The sequence below is a fragment of the Penaeus monodon genome, chromosome 22 (assembly GCF_015228065.2).
Source record: "Penaeus monodon isolate SGIC_2016 chromosome 22, NSTDA_Pmon_1, whole genome shotgun sequence".
NCBI classification, from domain to species: domain Eukaryota; kingdom Metazoa; phylum Arthropoda; class Malacostraca; order Decapoda; family Penaeidae; genus Penaeus; species Penaeus monodon.
Window position 1 is genome coordinate 4,526,672 of NC_051407.1, and position 1,566 is coordinate 4,528,237.

Here is a 1,566-nt window from a genome sequence, read left to right on the forward strand (position 1 = left end):
GTGATAGAGACGGACGGGCCGGAGAATATGACCACCGAAGAGGATAAAAAGGAAATTGGAGAAAGCACGGAAGCAGAAGGAGAGAAAGAGGGAGGAAATGAGATAGAGGCGGAACAGGAAGAACCGCAGGAGGAGTTACAACATTCTCAGGAAGAAAATGTTGCCGAAAACCTCCCCTGCGAAGAACATTCCAGTGTGGAACATCCTCCACAAGAACACGGTGAAGGCGGACTGTCGTCAGAGAACAGTTCTTGTGAAGAACAATCTCCTGTAGAATGTTCCATAGAAGGTTATGTTGACGGTTCATTCCACGAAGAACATGCTTCTTATCACTGTGAAGAACAAGCCTCTGATGAACCTTCCCCTGCAGAACACTGCGAGGAAGACCCTTCCAGTGAGGGACATCACTGTGAAGAACATCCCAGTGGAGAAGAACTTTCTGAAGCTGAAGATTCCTCTGCCAAAGAAGTTGGAGAACGGGCCGCCGGAGAATTTTTGCGAGAAGAACACGGTTGTCCCAGTGATCGTTTTGTTCAGCAAGAACCCTTCCAAGAATTGTTTATTGAAGAAAAATCTGCCAAGGATAATGCGAAAGACGAAGTGCATTCCAGTGCTAATGAGAAATGTTCCTCTGACGATCATCCCGACGAAGAACATTCCTTTGAAGAACACCCTGTGGAAGCACAGTCCCCTCCTGAAGAACGCCTCTGTACAGACAAACCAAGTAAAGAACCGCCTCTGGAAAATTTAATTGATTTGTCAGAGTATCTAATTGAAGAACAGCCTAATCCCTGTGAAGACAGTCCTAACGAAGAACAAGCTGGCGACCTGTCTGAACACGTGTCTCCTGAAGAACAACCTGAATTTTCTGAGCTCCATACTATTGAGGAACAGCCACAAGTCCACTTTGCTGCAGTTTGTTGTACTGATGAACACCCGAGTGAAGAACAGATACTTGAGAGCAATTTCTCTGAATTACAGCCGACAGAAGAACATCTCGATGAACCTGTTATTGGAAACAAGCATGGCAGTGAATCATTTCAAGAACAACAAACAGATGAGGAATATCTGTCTGTAGGCCAGGATGTTAAAAGCCAATTGGACGAAGAACATGACGTTGAGAACAAATCAGAAGAACAAGGCAATGAAGAACAAGTTATTGAAGAACAGGCGGGTGAAGAACAGATTACTGAAAATCACCCAAATGATGAGCAAAGCGACGAGAAGTCAATGTGTGGAGTTCAGCTCGAGAAAGAACAATCTGTGGAGAGTGTGGAAGACCACCTCACCAAAGAACACGGAATGGACGACAGTACAAGCGAAGAACATCCTTGTGAAGGCGAGTCCGGTGAAGAACAAGTGGGTGAGCTAAAAGCGGGTGCCGAGATGGACGTCGCTGACCCCGTAATTGAGATAGATGTGGGTGAGCGAGCAGCCGGCAGTGGTGAGACCGTCTCGGCCGACGTAGACGCTGACAGAATCAGCATCGTCAGCGCTGATGACAAAAGTGGATGCTCTGCCGACGTCGCTGACGCTAGCGGGGATGAGGGTAATTATGTCAACCTG

General features: G+C 47.0%; 1 protein-coding gene across 1 annotated transcript in view; it reads left to right on the forward strand.

The window, feature by feature from the left end:
• The window catches only part of LOC119586785, a 69,105-nt gene that overhangs the window by 66,206 nt on the left and 1,333 nt on the right, over positions 1 to 1,566 (forward strand). Inside the window, exon 2 of the mRNA XM_037935504.1 lies at positions 1 to 1,566. This exon is cut by the window's left edge and continues 1,390 nt beyond it. Coding sequence (XP_037791432.1) covers positions 1 to 1,566 — 1,566 coding nt within the window.